The 20,557-nt window shown below is 40.5% G+C and overlaps 1 protein-coding gene across 3 annotated transcripts in view; it reads right to left on the minus strand.

The window, feature by feature from the left end:
- DLG5 (discs large MAGUK scaffold protein 5) overlaps positions 1-20,557 on the minus strand; it is a 244,339-nt gene that overhangs the window by 122,956 nt on the left and 100,826 nt on the right. For all 3 annotated transcript variants that reach the window (XM_073571224.1, XM_073571223.1, XM_073571225.1), the window contains exons 6-10: positions 15,400-15,659; positions 6,570-6,882; positions 5,526-5,756; positions 1,982-2,166; positions 1,128-1,253 (exon numbers count right to left, since the gene is read on the minus strand). In XM_073571224.1, the coding sequence (XP_073427325.1) occupies positions 1,128-1,253; positions 1,982-2,166; positions 5,526-5,756; positions 6,570-6,882; positions 15,400-15,659 (1,115 nt within the window). The remainder of the gene's footprint in view (positions 1-1,127; positions 1,254-1,981; positions 2,167-5,525; positions 5,757-6,569; positions 6,883-15,399; positions 15,660-20,557) is intronic.

A 20,557-nucleotide genomic window follows, 5' to 3' on the forward strand; every position in this document is an offset into this window, starting at 1 on the left:
TAAAATTCCAGCAGAGCATTGTAAGAAACTCATTGATGGTTACCGGAAGCTGTTGGTCGCAGTTATTTTGGCTAAAGGTTGTGCAACCAAGTATTAGGCTGAGGGTGCCAATGCTTTTGTCTGGCCTATTTTTGGAGTTTTGTGTGAAATGATCAATGTTTTGCTTTTTGCTTCATTCTCTTTTGTGTTTTTTCATTTAAGACAAATTAAATGAAGATAATAATACCAAAGAATTTGTGTTTGCAATCATTTTCAGGAAGAAACGGAGTATTATCTGACAGAATTGCAGGGGTGTCAATACTTTTGGCCACCGCTGTATAGCCATATATATATATAATGTGACACTGGAAGGCCTGTATGATGCTTTTTCTGCTTTCTTATAGGAAAACCAGCGTTCACAAACCACGTATATTATTAGCACCTTTATATTCTATTCAGACACAGTCTGCACCTAGTGACTGGAAGTACACAATATCCTTTAGCTTTACCGTGGTTTCGCTTTTTTTCTCTTCAACAGTGATCTATACGTATTGAATGGCAGTCTTTCCTTAACACTGATTTGCATATATATTTTAAAAGATCTTTTCACGGATCACGTGCACCTAAGATTCAACCTCAGGAATCCAACTGAAACTGTATGCTTCGTTGATGTACCAGACCTTTCCTGATTTATGCATTTATTCTTATGCATCATATGATTTAATATTCTCTCTGAATAAGATAATTCATGACATAGATTAATTTCTATTTTTGTATATATGTTCTCTAGAGAATTTCTGATGAAGATCCACTGTTGGATCGAAAACGTTTAAACACGTATAATCTGGATGCAAATAAACAAAGATTCACTTCATTCGCCATTTGAGTGCCAAGTTCTTTTATATTATTACTATATGGGCTGGAGACCCTACTTGTGCACCTGCACGGAACTGATTGATGAGTGCCTTGTTGTTTCTACTATACTTGATATATACCATTAGTTTTTGATCAGGAGACAAGTGGTCAGTTGAGACACTGCGGTCCGAACAGAGAAACTCGGATGTGTAAACTCAACCTAAAAGCATACATTTCTGCACAAAACTAAACTTGCAGAGAACAAACAGATAATTTGTAACTGCTAAACTCACTTCAATTCCTTCAGTTCTCGAGTAGCATCATTCTTCTGTTTCCGCATGTCATCTAGATTTCTCAACGCCTCTGCTAGTTCACTAACTGCACGGTCTCGTTCTCTGCGCAAATTATCACACAGGGTCCTAATAAAAAAAGAGGGTTAGGTTGTTAATAACAGGGCTATGAAGTCGGCAAGCCAAACCTCCGACTCCTCAATTTCCCTGACTCAGACTCCATAGCACTGCCCCCCTACTGAGCAAGTACATAAAGTGCAGCACTGTGGTATGATCAGACCACGTTCCTGTATGGTCAGACACAGCCTTTACACAGTACACAGCATGGGCACATTTATAAGATTATCTCAGCACAGGAACATTTCATTTAAACACATCTAATTGTGGAACGTATTATTATTCCACGCTATATTGACTGAAGTGAACTTTTGTTCGTGGGAAAACGCCTTTAAGAAAAAAAAAATACATCCATTATTACAATTATTAGGTAGGATTTATCATGACATTATTTTCTAATGGCTTCCTCATGAGCTGTGGGCCAGACATTATATAAGTGATTATATATGAGTGGAAAGAGTCAGAATACATATATGCTTTTGACACATAGCTGCAAATGTACACATCAGAAGTAAATGTCGGCGTGACACAAAGCTTTACGATTTTAATGTGTGACAAGGCAAAAAATTGCAATATACAATTATGATAATATAGTTTTAGTTAAAAAAAATAAACAAATAAATAAAAAGTATAAGCAGCTTGAAGATTGTAATATTAAACCATGATCTTAGATTGAAGATAAATGTGTGTGTAGTGTAGTTATACACCAATTTTCAAGAAATAGAATACAAATTACTCACCGGATACTCTCTCTCTCAGCTACAATCTTGTCCCTCTCCTGGAAGGCCCAATCTCGTCTGCATTTGGCTACCTCAGCTTCCTGGGTGGCCTCTTTGACTTCATGGGTCATTGCTTCATATTGTTTTCTCAGTACTTCTATCTCCTTGCTGGCCCTCTCCATGTCTAAAGTTGCAGAATCCTGAATCTGAAAATAGTGAATGCCATATATAATGTCAAAGGCGAACGCTACATAAGGTCTCATTCAGACATCTGTGTTGTGGGAGTAACTGTCCCATCAGCCGCCGCCTGTTGTCTCTTTTATTACTTAAAATGTAACTCTCATCATTCTCCCCTGCTCGCGCCGATAGCCGGCAGAGCAGGGGAGAATGATGAGAGGCGGTTTCAGCACTCGGCGCCGGGGAACAGCGCTTACTGTAACGCTTCTTCCCTGGCGCCTGTCCGTGTGGTACTGATGCGGCACACGCATGCCACACGTGTGCTGCAAGTATTACACACACGGACACTGACATCTCCGGTAGCAGAAATATCAAGACGTGTGAAAGAGGCCTTATAGCGGGTTATGTTTGGCAGCTGTCACACACTAAAAGACGCTTTTTATTGCATAAAACAGTTTTTGCATCACATTTTGAGAGCTATAATTTTTCCATATTTTGGCCCACAGAGTCATGTGAGGTCTTGTTTTTTTGCGTTACGAGTTGACGCTTTTACTGGTACCATTTTTGGGCACATTACATTTTTTGATCTCTTTCTATTCCGATTTTTGGGAGGTTGAATGCACAAAAACAGCAATTGATGAATTTCTTTTTTTGAGGGGGCGTTTATAAAGTTCCGTGTGTGGTAAAATTGATAAAACAGTATTATTCTTCGGGTCAGTATGATTACAGTGATACTTCATTTATATTGTTTTTTTTTGTTTTGGCGCTTTTATACAATAAAAACTATTTTATAGAAAAAATAACTATTTTTGCATCGCTTTATTCTGAGAGGTATAACTTTTTTTTTATTTTTCTGCTGATGCAGCTGTATGACAGCTTGTTTTTTGCGGACGAGATGACGTTTTCAGCGGTTTCATGTTTATTTATATCTGTCTTTTTGATCGCGTTATTCCCCTTTTTGTTCGGCGGTATGATGATTAAGAATTTTTTTTTTGCCTTATTTTTTTGTGGTTTTCACTAAAGGGGTTAACTAGTGGGACAGTTTTATAGGTCTGGTGATTGCAGATGCAGCGATACCAAATACGTGTACTTTCATTGTTTAGATTTTTTTTAAATTCAAATATTTATTTAGTGATAGAATATATATTGATTTTTCTATAATTATTTTTTATTATATATATATATATATATATATATATATATATATATATATATATATATATATATATATACACAATTATTTTAACATTTTTTTTTACCTTTTTCTACTTTGTCCCACTATGGGACAATCATTTTTTGCAGGCTGATCGCTTCTATAGCATGTAGACGAAGCAGCCTCCATAGAAGCTGTCAGCTCTGCATTGCGCATGATCAGCAAGTTTCCTCTCTCTGGTGACCCGTATGTCATCATGACGACATCGGGTCACCATGGCAACAATCGAGACCCCATGTCACACCGTGGGGTCTCCGATCCAAAGGAAGAGGGGATGTCAGCCCTCTGCCACCTTTCAGAAAGATGCGATTGTGTTCAATCGCAGCATTTCGGGGGTTAAAGTTCCAGGAGCAGTCTGTGACTGCTCCTAGCACCTAGTGCCAGGTGTCAAATGTCAGAATCAGCTGAAACCCGGCGGCGATCGTTCGCGCACCCCCCGTGTGCGTGGGCGATCGCGATAATGAAATATTCCGTCCATGGTCAAACTGACAGTAGCATTTAACGTGCGCTTCCAGCAATATATAAAAAAAGAATTACCGTATATACTCACGTATAAGCCACTTTTTTGTGTCTGAAAGTCCCCCCCCCCCAACCATCTCGGCTTATACACGAGTCATATGCGCATATTCATGACTTTAATGAGCGGTACCACGTGACGGCTGAAGAAGAGCTGCCGGAGACGCAGGGGCTGCAGAGATCGGGCCAGAAGGGGGTAAGTATATGCAATATTCACCTGTCTCCGGTTCATCGCTGCGCGCTGCTCTTTCATCCGCGTTATCTGTCAGTGACGCGAAGGCGCGATGACGTAGTTAGTGCGCGCCGCGCCCTCTGCCTGAACGTCACTGACAGAGGACCGGAAGACAGAGCGGGCGCAGCGATGGACCGGGGACAGGTGAATATTTCAGGTGTCGGGGCCCTGAGCCAGCAGTGACACCAGCACCTGGCCCCCAGCAACGAGGTGAGTATGTCATTCTTTTTCTTATTTGCAGCAGCATATGGGGCATAATCTATGGAGCATCTTATGGGGGAATAATCTATGGAGCATCTTATGGGGCATAATCTATGGAGAATCTTATGGGGGCATAATCTATGGAGCATCTTATGGGGGCATAATCTATGGAGCATTTTATGGGGCATAATCTATGGAACATCTTATGGGGCCATAACCTTTATGGAGAAGCATATGGGGCATATTATTCTATGGAGTATCTTATGGGGTCATTATTAACCTTTGTGCCGCATTATATGGGGTGTATTTTGTATGGAGCATCTTATGGGGCCCATCATGAACTGCATGAAGCATTATACGGGGCTCCTGATTCAATATGGATATTCAAAAACATTTATCCTACTGGTGTCTCAATTAATTTTACTTTTATTGGTATCTTTTTATTTTTGAAATTTACCAGTAGCTGCTGCGCATTTCCCACCATAGGCTTATACACGAGTCAATAAGCTTTCCCAGTTTTTTGTGGCAAAAGTGGGGGGGGGGGGGTCGGCTTATACTTCGGGTCATCTTATACACGAGTATATAAAGTAAGCCGACTGGTAGACAGCGTAACAAGAAAAAATTAAAAATGCCAGAATTATGTTTTTTGGCCGCCGCAACATTGCATTAAAATGCAATAACGGGCGATCAAGAGATCATATCTGCAACAAAATTGTATCATTAAAAATGTCAGCTCGGCTCGCAAAAAACCCAACCCGAGATCACGAACAATGGAGACGCTACGGGTCTAGGAAAATGACGCAATTTTTTTTTCTTTTTAACAAACTTTGGATTTTTTTCACTTAAATAAAAAAAGAATCTATACATTTGCTGTCTATCAACTCGTAATGACCTGGAAAATCATAATGGCAGGTAAGTTTTAGCATTTGGCGAACATGGTAAAAAAAATCCAAAAATTAGTTGTAGAATCATATTTTTTTTTTTGCAATTTCACCACACTTGGAATTTTTTTCCAGTTTTTGAGTACATGACACGGTAAAACCAATGGTGTCGTTCAAAAGTACATCTCATCCTGCAAAAAACAAGCCCCCACATGGCCATATTGACAGAAAAATGAAAAAGTTATGGCTCTGGGAAGAAGGGGAGCGAAAATCAGAAACGCAAAAACGAAGGAGCACAGAAATGCAGTCATGCAACCAACATGTACACCAAAATGTAATGAGTACCTGTCTGGCTTGATAGTACTCTCTTAGCAGGTGGTCCCTCTGTATGATGGCCTCGGTCCTTTCCTTCCTTGCCACATCTCGTTCTTCCTTGACAGTCTCAATGTCTTTACAGGCTTGGTCCAATTCCTTTTGCGCTTCTGTTTTATCCTTCACTTCATGGCAGTACTTCTCTAAGAGCTCATTCCTTTCAAAAATGGCCCTATCCCGTTCCACAAGGGCAGAGTTTAGCTCCTGTGCAACAGAAGATGAAGAAAGTAAAGATCTTTTATTCTCGTTATTTCTACCAACACATGCTACATTATTACATTTCAGTAGTAAATTCAGTGTTCGATAGAAATTAAGTCCAAAGTTTGCGCTTTTCCTCTCCTTTAGGTTTGTAAATTTGAGCTGATATAGGTGTAAACCGGCAGAATGCTGTAACCAATCTGCAATCAACTGATCATTCTCTTCAGTCAAAGCATACGCATCACACAGCCTTCCTGCCTTCTTTCTATGTTATTGGAGACAGGCACTACTAATTAGTGAAATTTGTAAGTCTTAAAGGGAACTTGGTGTGTCCTAAAACACTATTAATCTGCAGATATGGGGTTAATCTGCAGGCTAATAGCATTCTAAGGCTGTGCGGCTGCTGCACTGGAAGCCCAGCTGCCGGTAGGAAATGACCTTCATTCCTCCCAGCAGTCTCCGGCTTTCATCATAGAGCTATGCCGGCCATGCTTCTATGACTGAAAGACCGAGGCGGGCAGGCTTTCAGTGTGGCAACAGGTCAGCTTTAGAACGCTATTATTCTTCAAATTAACCCCCTATCTGCAGGATAATAGCATTTTGGGACACGATAGGTTCCCTTTAAGAAACTACAAGCAGACAAACTATAGGATGCTTGGGAACAAGTAGTTATCCCAGAAATTCACGCAAATTCTTTTCACATATGTACACGCACTAATGACTCCTTTGTCCTTCCCAATAATGGACAACACCGCACTAATAAACATTCCTTATGGTCCCTACAATACACAGCATCATTTAGAATACATGCAGAAATACCTGTCTGAGCGCTTCCATCTCCTCACTTGCAACTCTCTTCTCACTGGATGTATTTTTCAGCCTTCCTTGGGCTAGTTCAAGTTCAGTTTGCATTTTGTCCATCTCTTTAATGACTTGGTCTCGCTCGCTCATAATTAAACGATATTCATTAAATACAGAATCTCTCTCTTCCTTGTATTTTTCAGCATCCTTGACAGCTTTAAGCTGCACGGTCTTAAAACGGGTGGCCTCTGCCTGTAGCCGCTCAATCTCTCTTTGAAGCTCTTTGTTCTGTAAAGTGGCTTTATTCAGTTCCTGCTGTATAGAATCGTACCTGTGTAAATTAAAAACCACATGTCAATACTACGTAAGTAACCCCTTAATGGCGGCCTACTTTTGACGTTAGAACGCACTCATTTTTCGAATCTGGCATCTGTCACTTTACACAGCAATAACTTAGGAACGTCTTTCCGTATTAAGTGACTGAGAATGTTTTTATCGTGACACATTGTACTCTACAATAAAAGTAAATTTAGGTCACACAACTGAAACTTGCACAAAAAATAAAGTAAAATAAAAAATAGAAAAATATGCATTGTTCAAAATTTTAATCTGTCTTTAAACCAGATAGTCATACTATATATAATAGCAACATTATTATCTAATTTATATTTCTAATTTATTTTGCCATCGTTTTTAATGTGTCCAAAATCAAGATGTTTTGAAGATTTTGATCCCTTTTTTTACTACATGCATATCAGTAACATGTCTATCCTGCGATTTTCATATTTCACAATTTTTGTTTTTTGGTGTTGAAATTTCAATGTTGAGATGTATATTTGTTAAATCCTTTTCACAAAATGACGTAACTATGTCCAGATGGCAGATTATTTTCTGCAATCTCCATACAGTTACATTTTTGGGATGGCACAGGCAGATCAATTGTGGCCACACAACATCCCAACTCATCCCAGCTCCCAGTTATCCTCATTTGGGTAGAACTTCATCAATGGTGTGAAAATGATAAACGTTGCAAAACATTTATACAACTCTGCATTGCACAAAAAATATTCCGGAAGTATTTCGCTGTGTTCCGGAACATAGTGTACCGGCGCATGAGCAGTAATGATTTGCGGCTTTGCCCGCAGTTGGGCAAAGCATACTGCATGTGCGCGAAGTAAGATTGCTTTGCGCACACACGAACTATGGAGTTGAACTTCTCTAATACCGGCAAAGATCGCGGACGGGGGCCACGGATGGGGTGGAGAAAGAAGAAGAAACACCGCCCATCGGACCGGACACAGGCCATTTACATAGGCCGACAGCTTCTGGTGACAGATACCCTTTAACGTTATACTTTGTTGCGCCACCTTTGCTGCGATTACAGCTGCAAGTCGCTTGGGGTATATCTCTATCAGTTTTGTACATCGAGAGACTGAAATCTTGCCCATTCTTCCTTGGCAAACAGCTCGAGCTCAGTGAGGATTGATGGAGATCATTTGTGAACAGCAGTTTTCAGCTCTTTCCACAGATTCTCGATTGGATTCAGGTCTGGACTTTGACTTGGCCATTCTAACACCTGGATACGTTTATTTGTGAACTATTCCATTGTAGATTTTGCTTTATGTTTGGGATCATTGTCATGTTGGAAGACAAATCTCCATCCCAGTCTCAGGTCTTTTGCAGACTCCAAAAGGTTTTCTTCAAGAATGGTCCTGTATTTGGCTCCATCCATCTTCCCATCAATTTTAACCATCTTCTCTGTCCCTGCTGAAGAAAAGCGGGCCCAAACCATGATGCTGCCACCACCATGTTTGACTGTGGGGATGGTGTGTTCAGGGTGATGAGCTGTGTTGCCTTTACGTATTGTTGCCAAAAAGTTTGATTTTGGTTTCATCTGACCAGAGCACCTTCTTCCACATGTTTGGTGTGTCTCCCAGGTGGCGTGTTGCAAACTTTAAACAACACTTTTTATGGATATCTTTGATAAATGGCTTTCTTCTTGCCACTCTTCCATAAAGGCCAGATTTGTGCAGTGTATGACTGATTGTTGTCCTATGGACAGACTGTCCCACCTCAGCTGTAGATCTCTGCAGTTCATCCAGAGTGATCATGGGCCTCTTAGCTGCATCTCTGATCAGTCTTCTCCTTGTTTGAGATGAAAGTTTAAAGGGACGGCCGGGTGTTGGTAGATTTTCAGTGGTAAGATACTCCTTCCATTTCAATATGATCGCTTGCACAGTGCTCCTTGGTATGTTTAAAGTTTTGGAAATCATTTTGTATCCAAATCCGGCTTTAAACTTCTCCACAACAGTATCACGGACCTGCCTGTTGTGCTCCTTGGTCTTCATGATGCACTCTGTGCTTCAAACAGAACCCTGAGACTATCACAGAGCAGGTGCATTTATACAGAGACTTGATTACACAGAGGTGGATTATATTTATCATCACTAGTCATTTAGGACAACATTGGATCATTCAGCGATCCACAATGTTCCGGAGTGAGTTTGCTGCACTGAAAGTAAAGGGGCCGAATAATATTGCACGCCCCACTTTTTATAATAATATATATATATATATATATATATATATATATATATATATATATATATATATATATATATATATATATATATATACACACACACTCACTGGCCACTTTATTAGGTACACCATGCTAGTAACGGGTTGGACCCCCTTTTGCCTTCAGAACTGCCTCAATTCTTTGTGGCAGAGATTCAACAAGGTGCTGGAAGCATTCCTCAGAGATTTTGGACCATATTGACATGATGGCATCACACAGTTGGCGCAGATTTGTCGGCTGCACATCCCTGATGCGAATCTCCCGTTCCACCACATCCCAAAGATGCTCTATTGGATTGAGATCTGGTGACTGAGGAGGCCATTTGAGTACAGTGAACTCATTGTCATGTTCAAGAAACCAATCTGAGATGAATCGAGCTTTATGACATGGCGCATTATCCTGCTGAAAGTAGCCATCAGATGCCTGTTCTTAGCTGAGAGGAGTGGTACCCAGTGTGGTCTTCTGCTGCTGTAGCCCATCTGCCTCAAAGTTCGACGCACTGTGCGTTCAGAGATGCTCTTCTGCCTACCTTGGTTGTAACGGGTGGCAATTTGAGTCACTGTTGCCTTTCTATCAGCTCGAACCAGTCTGCCCATTCTCCTCTGACCTCTGGCATCAACAAGGCATTTCCGGCCACAGAACTGCCGCTCACTGGATTTTTTTTCTTTTTCGGACCATTCTCTGTAAACCCTAGAGATGGTTGTGCGTGAAAATCCCAGTAGATCAGCAGTTTCTGAAATACTCAGACCAGCCCTTCTGGCACCAACAATCATGCCACGTTCAAAGGCACTCAAATCACCTTTCTTCCCCATACTGATGCTCGGTTTGAACTGCAGGAGATTGTCTTGACCATGTCTACATGCCTAAATGCACTGAGTTGCCGCCATGTGATTGGCTGATTAGAAATTAAGTCTTAACACACAGTTGGACAGGTGTACCTAATAAAGTGGCCAGTGAGTGTATATATATATATATATATATATATATATATATATATATATATATATATATATATATATATATATATATAAAATTAGTTTTATATATAGATAGATCGTTCGATATATTAGACGGACAAGCAGTTTTTGCTGATGTCGTCCTTGTCTGTTAATTCTAGCGACAGCGAGACTTAGTAGCAGAGCAGCAGGCGAGAACCTAGTAGTGCTACTGCGGCTGTAAATGACTGGGTACCCACAGAATCCTACACTCCATGCGTGCCAGAATTTATTTATGCCACAGGCGTCCTTGTGGACACTGCTGGAATTAGGGAGGTCAATTTTTTTTTTTTTTACCATTTTCTTCTCTAAGGAATTATTAAAATTTAATGTTTCAGCAGACCAATTCATATGCTGCTCAATTCATTGCCAGCCACCCTACTCTAAAAGTAGTAATTGGAAACCTGTTGATGTGGCAGACATTTTAAAAAATTTTTGGCCTTTTTATAAATATGGGTCTGATTAAAAAAAAAAAAAAAAAACACCATCAGATCATATTGGTCAACTGATGTCCTGTACAACACCCCCTATGTACAGAGAGGTAATGACCGGCGACTATATGTATTCTGCGATTTCTACATTTCGCATTAAATGCAGATTGCCCCCCTCCCAATGACCCCAGCTATGACTGACTTTACAAAGTCAGGCCCTTAATAAATTATTTTCACACTAAATTTTCCCAGACATATACCCCCCAAAAGAAGTATCTGTGTGGATGAGTCTCTAGTCTTTTTCAATGACACGTTGCATTTCAAGTAGTACTTACTGAATAAAAGGTCCCAATTTGGACTGAAAATATTCAAGTTGTGTGAAAGCGACACTGGCTACACACACACAAATCCTGGGTGTATGAGGTAACAGACACCCAGATTGTTCCTCCCAAATGCCCCCCTTCCCTAAACACAGTTGGGAAAATTGTCTTGCACCCCTTTTAGATAAGGGGTACAACTTGTACGTAGATACCTATTATACGAGTATACCCCTGTTCAGCCAAAAAAAAGTGACCCGTGGAACTATTCACCAAAACCAAAGAGCACTGGCCAAGACTCTTTGTCACCCAAAAATTAAAGGCAGGCAAAATTAAAGCGCTCTGTAATGAGGATATGCTGCTTGTCAAATTTCGGGACAAAAAAGAAGTCCTCATGTTGTCATCAATACATGCTAACAGGAGCAGCCAAGTCTATGTAAGCGGGGCAAGTTCTACTGTCCGGGAGCATGTCTGCATAAAGGACAACAATAAGTTTATGGGTGGGATGAACCTTGCAGACCAGATGCTGCAGCCCTACAAAGCTGTTTGCAAGTCTCTCATATGGTGCAAAAAAAAAAAAAAGTGGTACACCTAATCGAAGTGGCCCTATATAAATCTTTTGTACTGTACAGAAAAACTGGGAACCAAGGATCTTACCTTGATTTCCAAGAAAGATTAATAAAATATTTGATATTTGGAGACCAAGGGAGGATGGGGGGAGAATCATCTAGTAAGGCCAGCAGAATTGTTCCTGGTCAGATTTTCCCTCACAAGTGCCACAACCAAAAAAGGCCGACCCCAAAAGAGAAGCAGGGTGTGTTATAAAGATGGAGTTAGAAGGGAAACCATATACCAGTGTGACACATGTCCTCTGCATTAGGGAATGTTACTGTTACTACCATACATCTCTACAATAACTGGATTTATTTTTTTGGTTTAACACTTGCCACCTTCTGCCATTTTCTTTTTTAATCACTTTTCATTTCTTCATCGTACGTTAATAAATTGTAATACAAAAAAAAAACTGAAAAAGTGAATCTTGACTAAACTCCTAGATGAATACTGTAAGGGGAATTTGCTCTAATAGCATACCTTTTTTCTTTTCGCCAGTTTGGCTGTGCCTTGCCATCCAAAGCAGTCATTCTGAACCTTTCTACTGTTTGGTGTTATAGACATGGCGGTTTTTCATGGAGGATACCTAGTACACAAGCCATTCTTGGTTTATAAAGAATGGGGTTTCTTATAGTTTGATTCGGGTATTATAAAACCCGTTATACCAGCTTAAACTGTCCATATGTAGTGTGTTCCATCCCTATTGGGTCCGATCGTTTAAACTATACGAATGGGGTTACGCTTGAGCATAGGAGGAATAGCTCTATAAATTTTGCAATCCATTTCTTCACTTTCACCAATATGTAGTAAAAATTAGTCTAAAAATTATGCTTTTGTGAAAAAAAAAATTTTTCTCCCACACATATTTGAACTAAATCCTTTGACAAAATAGGGGCTCAAAACACTCATTACACCCTTAAATGAAATCTTTAGGCGGTGCAGTTTAGAAAATGGGACAAGTGTGGAGTTTCTGTTGTTTTGGCATGTCAAGAACTCTCTTTCAGCTATATCTGTGTTCCAAAATTCAAACTGCGCTTCTTCCGCTAAGAGCCCTGCCATTTGTCCAGTGTTTTTTTACCACATGTGTAGTATCGGCATGCTCAGACGAAAATGGGTAACTAAGTGGTCTGTTTATTTTCAAGTTACCTCTTCCAAAAGTGAAAAAATTGGGGCTAAAACAACATTTTCATGAAAAAATATTTAAATATTTCTATATGACAATCTAATGTTATCACAATGTGTGTAGTACCTGTGGGTTCAAAATCCTCACTATAACCCTGGATAAAATCTTTGAGGGGTGTAGCTTCCAAAATGGTGTCACTTGTGGGAGGTTTTCACTGTTTAGGCACACCAGAGGCTCTCCCAACATGACACGGCGCCCGCTACTGATTTCAGCTAATTTTGTGGTGCAAAAGTCAAATGTTGCTACTTCTCTTCAAAGTCTTTTGACAAATGCAAAATTTGGGCTTAAAACAGTTGTGTTAAAAATGTTTTATTTTCTCGGCTCAACATCAAACTTCCGTGAAGCACTAGGGGGTTCAAGGTGCTCACCACATACATAGATAAATTCTTTGACGTGTCTAGTTTCCAAAATATGGTCACTTGTGGGGGGGGGGTTTCCACTGTTTACGCACACCAGGGGCTCTCCACACATGACATAGCATCCACTTTTGGTTTCAGCCAATTTTGCCTTACAGAAGTCAAATGGTGCTCCTTCTCTTCCAAGACCTACTGTGCACCCGTAGTCTTCCACCACTTATGGGATATTGGCATATTCAGAAATAATTGCACAACAAATTATATGGTCCATTTTCTCCTGCTCCCTTTGTGAAAATGCAAAATTTTGGCCTAAAGTAGCATTTTTGTGGGGAAAAGTAACATGTTAATTTTTTCCATTCACATTCCATTATTTCTTGTGAAGCACCTGATCGGTTGATAAACTTCATGAATGTGGTTTTGAGTACATTAAGGGAGCAATTTTTAGAATGGTGTCACTTTGGGGTATTTTCCGTCATTTAGGTCCCACAAAGTCAATTCAAATGTGATGTGGTCCATAAAAAATGGTTTTGTAAACTTTGTTGGAAAAATGAGAAATCGCTGGTCAACTTTTAACCCTTATAATTTATTAACAAAAACAAATTATTTCAAAACTTGAGCAGATATAAACTAGACACATGAGAAATGTCATTTACTAACCATTTTGTGTCATATCTCTCCGATTTAAGGACACAAGAATTCAAAGTTTGAAAATTGCAAAATTTTCGCCAAATTTCTGTTTTGTTTTTTTTCACATTCAAATGCAAGTCATATCGAAGAAATTTTACCACTATCATGAAGGACAATATGTCATGAAAAAACAATCTAAGAATTAGTGGGATCCGTTGAAGCATTCCAGAGTTATTACCTCATAAAGTGACACTGGTCAGATTTCAAAATTTAGGCCTAGCCACTAACCTACAAAGTGACTCGGTCATTTAAGTGTTAAGGGCAGGTCAATTTACAGTTTTCATTGTTGACATTGTGGAGAAAATGTTTCTGTTTTTATTACATTTTTAGAGGGAAGATGAATAAAAAAAACTAAATTCTTTTGTCAGTGGGTTTTCTTTCCCAGCATTACCCAGGAGAGATAAACAATATGATAAAGTTATAGTTCAAGTTATTATGGACACTTTATGTATTATTACAAAATAAAATCCTAAAAAAAAATGTGTTATTTTGAGACACAACTTTTAGATATTTTTTTTACAATGGGGGTGCATGAGGGCTTGTTTAATGTTGGACAACAAGTAGTTTTGATTTGCTTTGACTTTCTGATCACTTTTCATTCCATTTTCATTTGACTAAACATTTCTCGTTTTGTTTTCATTTAGTTTTTATTTCCTCAGTGTTCATTGGGAACAATAAATAGTGTGCTCAAGTTAAAGTTTGGGTAGTCACATTCATGGCAATACTAAATACATATTGTTCATATTTTATTAACTTTTATTTCTATACTTTCAGGCAGATTCTCAGGGAGATCTTCGACTGGCTCATAGAATTTAACAGCACATTTAAAAGAAAATCGTGGATTTCTCAGGACTAAAACATAGGATCACAGATATCAAAGTATGATTGTATACACCTTCCTATGACATGTATCACCATATAGACGGCTTAGGAGAGTTGATCCTATTGACAGGTTTTCTTTTAAAGGGAACCTGTCACCCCCCCAGGCGTTTTTAACTAAAAGAGCCACCTTGTGCAGTACTTATGCTGCATTCTGTCAAGGTGGCTCTTTTAGTTGGAGTCTCTTCCACTGCTGAAATAATCGGTTTTATAATTTGTCACTCATACCTCTAGTTTGTCCAGGGGGCAGGTCTTTCCCCCCGGACACAAACGCCTCACAGCCATCAGTCATTTCCTCCATTCTTCTGGGCATCGCCTCCTCAGCGTTCAGTTATTTACCCGGCGCCTGCGCTGTAATCTTGTTTCTTGGGCATTCGCAGTTTGCACTGCCCGTCCACTGACATCACATGATGTCTTCCTTCTCGCGCCTGCGTGGACGCGCGACCAGAGATGCCGCCAAGTAGCGCAGGCGGCGCCCAGAAGAATGTCTGGGGGGAAAGACCTGCCCCCCGGACGAACTAGAGGTATGAGTGACAAATTATAAAAACGATTCTTTCAGCGATGGAAGGGACCCCAACTAAAAGAGCCACCTTGACAGAATGCGGCATTAGTGCAGCACAAGATGGCTCTTTTTGTAAAAAAAACGCCTGGGGGGGTGACAGGTTTCCTTTAAGTGAACTTCTAGTTTTGTCTGCTGGCAGTATCCACTGGGATATCTGCAGAATTAAGCTTTCAGCACTCATATGCAACAAGACCAAGAGACCAGAGTGGTTTAAAACATTATTTCCACCCATATGAAAAAATTACCTTCTCATAGAGGAGGAATATTGATGTTGGAGATGCAAAGCACTGTCCCTTTGCTTCAGCAGCCCCTCCAGTTGTTTCTGAAGGCTTCTCTTCTCTTCCTCACTCTGCTCCAATCGCCCTAAATCCACATTATGACTAGACACTTTGTCGTTGTACTGCCTTCGTAAGGAATCATATTCCTTCTTCACAATTTCCAGCTTGTCTAGAGCAGTGTCGTATAACTTGTTAATTAGCTCTGAAGAACCATTCTGTTTTACAACCTACAAGGTATAGAAAAACATCAGTACGAGAACAAAAACTAGAGCAATAATTATTAATATATGGTAAATTACAAACATTTTATAGCTTGAAACTTTTCTCATAAATCAATACTAACTAGCAATATAATTACTAACAATTACTGTATATTCAAGACCTCTTTATATGGAAAAACAAATATCCTCTTGTTACGCAAAATTTATAAAAATAGGATTCAGTATTTTAATAGTTTCACATTAGTAATATCAGCATCAAAAAGCCTGCGAATTAATTCTAGAACGCAACTGTATAAATTGAGGAAAGCATGTAAAAGATTTCTAAACAAGTCCAGTAGATCTCCACTTCTCACTACTATATAAAGTCAGGGCTGGTGGTTACTTAAGAGGGTTGTACAGGAAAAATAAAAATGTTGCCAATCATGCCTTATGTGGGTTACCTTTACATTTTCAAGCTTTTTCATTTATTTATCTTGACTCATTTGTAAATTTCAAAATTACAGATTTTCCTAATGGGCATCTTGATTTATGTGATCAAGTTTTTCATTACTCTAGTATTGACATTTTGCTTGTTCTCCATTTTCCATCATAGGGGCCTGATACCTTATTTACTGATGGATGTGAGAAACATTTATACATCTATAGGCTCACATATTTCCAGGCACCATGTTTTATGCTGATGACTAATTTGGTGCATTGGATCTATCTAGATATACAGTTCTGGCAAAAATTAAGTGACCGCTGCACAGTTTTATAAAAATCTGCTTCTCTCCATGTCTGACAGCCATTCCATTCCAGTGTCAGTTGAATTCCAACCAGAATACACCTCATTCTACTTAATGTGTTTCTGATTATATGATCACCTGAACCAAATCTTATTTCACGAAGGAAAGTATAAAAAACCCTGCAGTGGTGTTCACAATCCTCTTGCAACAGGTCATGCTGGATGGCAAGACAAGTGCTAGTAATATCCCAAAAGTAATAGGAATGAAAAAAATAACTTTTAACCATGCCAAAGGAGTTGAAAAGAAAAGTCTTGAGTGAGGAAAAGAAGGGCTCAATTCTGGCTTTACTAGTAGAGGGATACAGTGAGCGTCATGTTGCCTCCATCTTTAAAATTGATAAGACAGCAGTCCATTACCACAAGGTCAAGCAGCAGACATTGGTGACAACAAATTTACAGACCGGCAGAGGGTGAAAACAACTTTCCACTGACCGGGATGACAGTCATCTTATTCGAATGTCACTCAGCAACAGCAGGATGACTTCAAGAGACCTACAAAAGGAATGGCAAATGGCAGCTTGGGTGAAGTGCACGACAAGAACAGGTCGTAACAGGCTCCTAGAGGCAGAGCTCAAGTCGCGTTAAGCTAGAACAAAGCCTTTCATCAATGAGAAGCAAAGGAGAGCCAGGCAGAAGTTTGCCAAAGATCATAAGGATTGGACCATAGAGGACTCGAGTAAGGAAATCTTCTCTGGTGAATCTAATTTTGAGCTTTGCCCAACACCTGGTTGTCTAATGCTTGGCCTGTTTCACACTTCCGTTTTTGACCATCAGTCAAAATCCGCCGTTTTGCAAAAAAAACAGGATCCGCCATTTTTTTGAGCGGATCCGTTTTTTTCCACATTGATTTGCATTACCGGCGGATCTTGACGGATGGCCATCCGTTGGATCCGTTTTTTTTTTTTTGCGGATCCGTTTGCGTCCGCCGACATGCCTGGATGGACCATGCAACTTTTTTTTGCTGCAGGATCCGCATTTTATAGTGTGCATGCCCGGAAGAATGAATTCAGCCGGAAATTGAACCCTGAAATTATTTCTGGCGGACAGAAAAAATTCACTCTCTCTCTCGGGCTGCGGTTCCTTTAAAATTCTTCATTCATCGGATCCGTCAAAAAAAAACCAAAAAACGGTTCGGTGGCATCCGTTCACATCAGTTAGCAACGGATCCACTTTACGCCATTTTGGCGGATTTTAACTGACACACAAAAAAATAAAGTGTGAAACAGGCCTTAGACAGACACTTGGAGAGGAGTACAAGACACAGTGTCTTGCACCTACTGTGAAATTTGGTGGAGGATCGGTGATGATCTGGGGGTGCTTCAGCAAGGCTGGAATTGGGTAGGTTAATCTTTGCGAAGGACGTATGAATCAAGCTGTATACAAGGTTATCCTGGAAAAACAGTTGCTTCCTTCTGCTCAGACAATGTTTCCCAACTCTGAGGACTGGTTTTTCCAGCAGGACAATGCACCATGCCAAACAGCTAGGTCAATCAATGTGTGGATGAAGGACCATCACATCAAATCCCTGTCATGGCCAGCCCAAACTCCAGACCTGAACCCCATTTAAAACCTCTGGAATGTAATCAAGAGGAAGATGGATAGTCATAAGCCATCAAACAAAGAACTGCTTAATTTTTTGTACCAGGAGTGGTATGTCACCCAAAAGCAGTGTGAAAGACTGGTGGAAAGCATGCCAAGACACATGAAAGCTGTGATTAAAAATCATGGTTATTCCACAAAGTATTGATTTCTGAACTCTTCCTGAGTTAAAACATTAGTATTGTTGTTTCTAAATGATTATGAACTTGTTTTCTTAGCATTATTTGAGATCTGCAAGCACTGCATTTTTTTGTTATTTTGACTATTTCTCATTTTCTGAAAATAAATACAAGATTTAGTGCTAGGAAATTCGGAGACATGTTGTCAGTAGTTTATGGAATAAAAGAGCAATTTACATTTTACTCAAAAATATAACAATAAAGAGAAAAATCAGACAAACTGAAAATTTGGCAGTGGTCTCTTAATTTTTGAGAGAGCTGTAAATAGATAGCAAGATATAGAGATATATATATATGATATAGAGAGAGAGAGAGAGACACAGAGAGAGAATTAAACTGTCACCCCATTTTTGGGGCCACCGCCATCAGGGGCTTATCTACAGCATTCTGTAATGCTGTAGATAAGCCCCAGTTGAAACCTGAAAAATAAGAAAAACACGTTAGATTATACTCACCGGGGGGGCAGGTGCAGTGGGTGCGGTGGGTGTCGCGGTCCGGCGCCTCCCATCTTCATACGATGATGTCCTCCTCCTTGCTTCTCCCTCGGCTCCTGCGTATGCATACTTTATCTGCCCTGTAGAGGGCAGAGTAAAGTACTGCAGTGCGCAGGCGCCGGGAAAGGTCAGAGAGGTCCGGCGCCTGCGCACTGCAGTACTCTGCTCTGCCCTGCCCTCAACAGGGCCGAAAAAGTATGTGTGCACAGGAGCCGAGGGAGAAGCAAGGAGGAGGACGTCATCGTATGAAAATGGGATACGCCGAATGGGACGGCGACACCCATCGGACCGGACCGAACGCCGGGGTGAGTATAATATCTCTTTTTTCTTATCTTTCAGGTTTCATTGGGGCTTATCTACAGCATTACAGAATGCTGTAGATAAGCCCTCGACGGTAGCGATGGCGTGCATCGTTCGAATTCCGCTCCAATTCGCGGCCAGACTGCGCCTGTCGCTGATTGGTCGCGACCGGCCGGGCTCGACCAATCAGCGACGCGGGATTTCTGTAACAGACAGAATTAGACGATTATATAGTAGATATATAATATACACACACACCGTATTTTGCGGATTATAAGACGCTCCGGATTATAATATTGAGGAGAAAAATAGGAAAAAAAATGTTTTAATAAAATGGTGGTGCTTGTTATAATCCATGCGTCTTACGGGGTATGGGGTGAGTGGGTGTTCAAATGTGCGGCGCGTAGCTGCGGGTGTCCGGTGCTGCGGGTGTCTCCGGCACTGTGAAAGGCCAGAGCCCCCGCACTTCCATTATTTCCTACGCGGTGGACTCCGGGAAAATGGCTGCCGGGGGCGGCGCATGTGCAGCGATCAAAAAATGTCGTACCAATTCTTCACATGTTGATTTTTTTCATTCTGCTTTCCAAAGATCGCAATAAGGCTCGGCGCACATTTTTCCTGCGTTCTGCGCGCACACTGAGGTTTCCATGTAAATCTCTGAAATACGTGATTCAGACTGAACATCTGGCGGAAGATTCCTTATAATGAGGCAACTGGAGGTACTGTGGACCCCGTCTGATGTGTGATCCGGTGGTGTCTATCTTTTTAGGATTGCATAAAAGTGCCGTTGGCTACAGTTTTGCGCACTTCTGAAAAGAAGGACACCACGGAACAGAGGCCAGATGGCGTCCAGAGTAACTGCTGCCTCATTATAGTTAATGGATCCCTTTCATGTGAATCACGTCACTCAGAGATTTAGAAGAAAACCCCAATGTAAGTGGTCAGCGTAGAGCACCAGATAACTGTGATCCCAAACGTTATTCAAAATGTTCCCAATAAAAGCTTCACCTCAATCCAAAAAAAGCAAGTCCTCACTCAGGTCTGTCATTTGTTCACAGAAATATAGGGAGCTTCCACGATACTGGTAGCACAAAGGATCTAGAAAAGCGAAATGGCTGCTCACCCTCCAAAAGAAATTCAGCAAATTCTCTGCTCCCATATACAAATGCCCCCCTCTCTTCTGAGCCCCATTGTGTACCTAAACCACATATAGCGTCCACGTTTGGCATTTCTGAAGTGATGAGAGCCCGCCTAATTTACGGGTGCATATCTCCAGAAGCATGAGCTGAGCATAACGTACTGGTGACTGCAACGTACTGGTCACTACAGTGGCAGTTTGCAATTTTCACTTGGCAACATTCATTGCTGCTTGTTTATGGAAAATATCCATGGAGTCAAAACTACACCTGTAGAAAAATTTCCAAAGGGGTATAATTTCCAAAATGGGGTCACTTGAGGGGGGAGTCTGCTCTTCTAGCAATTAGGGGCTCTGGATATGGAGTCCGCAAACTGTTCTAAGAAAATCTGCGCTCTAGGAGGAAAATAGCG

The sequence above is a fragment of the Dendrobates tinctorius genome, unplaced genomic scaffold (genome assembly GCF_039654945.1).
Source record: "Dendrobates tinctorius isolate UK_male_01 unplaced genomic scaffold, ASM3965494v1 ptg000028l, whole genome shotgun sequence".
Lineage (NCBI taxonomy): Eukaryota > Metazoa > Chordata > Amphibia > Anura > Dendrobatidae > Dendrobates > Dendrobates tinctorius.